This window comes from Triturus cristatus, chromosome 7, assembly GCF_964204655.1.
Source record: "Triturus cristatus chromosome 7, aTriCri1.1, whole genome shotgun sequence".
NCBI classification, from domain to species: domain Eukaryota; kingdom Metazoa; phylum Chordata; class Amphibia; order Caudata; family Salamandridae; genus Triturus; species Triturus cristatus.
Window position 1 is genome coordinate 1792752166 of NC_140590.1, and position 1763 is coordinate 1792753928.

General features: G+C 35.5%; 1 protein-coding gene across 1 annotated transcript; it reads left to right on the forward strand.

Annotated features, from left to right (window-relative positions):
• The first annotated feature begins 406 nt into the window (after window positions 1-406).
• LOC146813156 (olfactory receptor 5V1-like) lies at window positions 407-1333 on the forward strand. The gene has a single exon (XM_085614720.1). The coding sequence runs from the start codon at window positions 407-409 to the stop codon at window positions 1331-1333; it is 927 nt and encodes a 308-aa protein (XP_085470846.1).
• Window positions 1334-1763: the final 430 nt, after the last annotated feature.

Consider the following 1763-nt stretch of genomic DNA (forward strand, 5'->3'; position numbering starts at 1 on the left):
CGGTAACACATGGTTACTGATTGTTCTGATTCATTGAGGGAAACATTTCTACTTACTCTAGTAATCCATATTCAAATGTGACAAATAACTGTTACTGTAAATAAAAAATGTTTTGTTTGACCTATGATTGAAGAATGAAACCTGCCTTTACCAGTTTTATGAGCGGCACTCTCAGTGTCCCAGGTCTAGGAAGAAAACATATTTCATCAAGAAAAGTAGTATTGCACGTTAGATGAGGAGAGAAAACATAACTATATGTCAGATTAGTACTTCTGTGCTCACAATGTTACATTTACTAGTTTAATTTTTTGTTTATGTTTTGTATCAATCAATCAAATCAATTAACTTAAATGTATTTTATCCACAGGGTATCTTTCATTTCTAGCATTTCTGCATTGCTGGATAAATGAATAAAGAAAATATGAGCTCCCCTGAATATTTTTTAATTGTTGGATTTTCAGATATTCCACAGTTGCAAATTCCACTTTTTGTTGCATTTTTAATAGTTTATCTGTTAACTCTAGCAGGAAATCTTCTGATATTGGCAACAATTTATTCAAACTCACATCTGCACACACCTATGTACTACTTCCTCACACATTTGTCTTTTCTCGATATCTGCTACGTTTCAGTAATTTTTCCACCGCTGCTGGCCCACTTCTTTCTGGAGGGCGCACAGGTATCTTTCACTAAATGTCTGCTACAGTTGTTTTTTTTCATCGGCATGGCAACGGTTGAGCTCCTTCTCCTCACAGTCATGGCTTATGATCGGTATGTCGCTATCTGCAATCCCCTGCGATACATGACCATCATGAGCAAGGCTGTGTGCATGTTGTTGGCCTCTGGATGCTGGGGAGTTGGTCTTCTAACTGGAATTCCACACATGGTGCTATTGTCCAAGCTCTCTTTCTGCAATTCCCACATAATTCACCATTTTTTTTGTGATTTGACTGCCCTGTTAAAGATTTCATGCAGTGACACTTTAAGCGTTGAGACACTCATTTACATCTGTGGAGTTGTAATAGGAGTGACGTCATTTATTTTAATCATCATATCTTATAGCAAAGTTGCTGCTTCAATTATGAAAATCAAATCTAAGAGTGGGAAGGACAAGGCCTTCTCCACGTGTGCCTCCCACCTCACTGTGGTTGTTTTATTGTATGCATCGCTCTGTTCTATGTACATGCGGCCGACGTCCACATATTCAACTAAGGACAATAAGATAATGTCTTTGTCATATGTCGCTGTTACTCCACTGTGTAACCCAATTATATACTGTTTGAATAATACAGAGTTTAAAAAAGCTCTGAGGAAATCAAAGAAAGCAACGTAACTTATGATACTGCAAATAGGCTGCATAATTTCAAAGTGCTAAACCAATAAAAAAGAAAGTCGTTTTCTAAACTACTATTGCAAAGCAATTACATTCACTGATGTCAGGATCCCAAACTGTGTGTTAAGTTTTTCCAAAGTTCAGTTTTGTTGCAAGTGTTTTAGAAGAAGGCTTTTTGAAAAAAAGATTTTCAAAGACACAACCATTTATTTGCAGTACTGTTTCACAAGAGGAATGGTTGCAGAAATGTTAATGAAAGCAACATTATTATGTTAATTCGTGAATACAAAGATCTCAGTGTCACAGCAACTTAACATTTGACAAAATATGTTTTGAAATAAAAAGTTGGAATCTATTTAAGGCTTTTAAATGCATTTTGAAGGCATAACTTTAAATACATAGGGATATTTGAATATATGAACATAAGAAT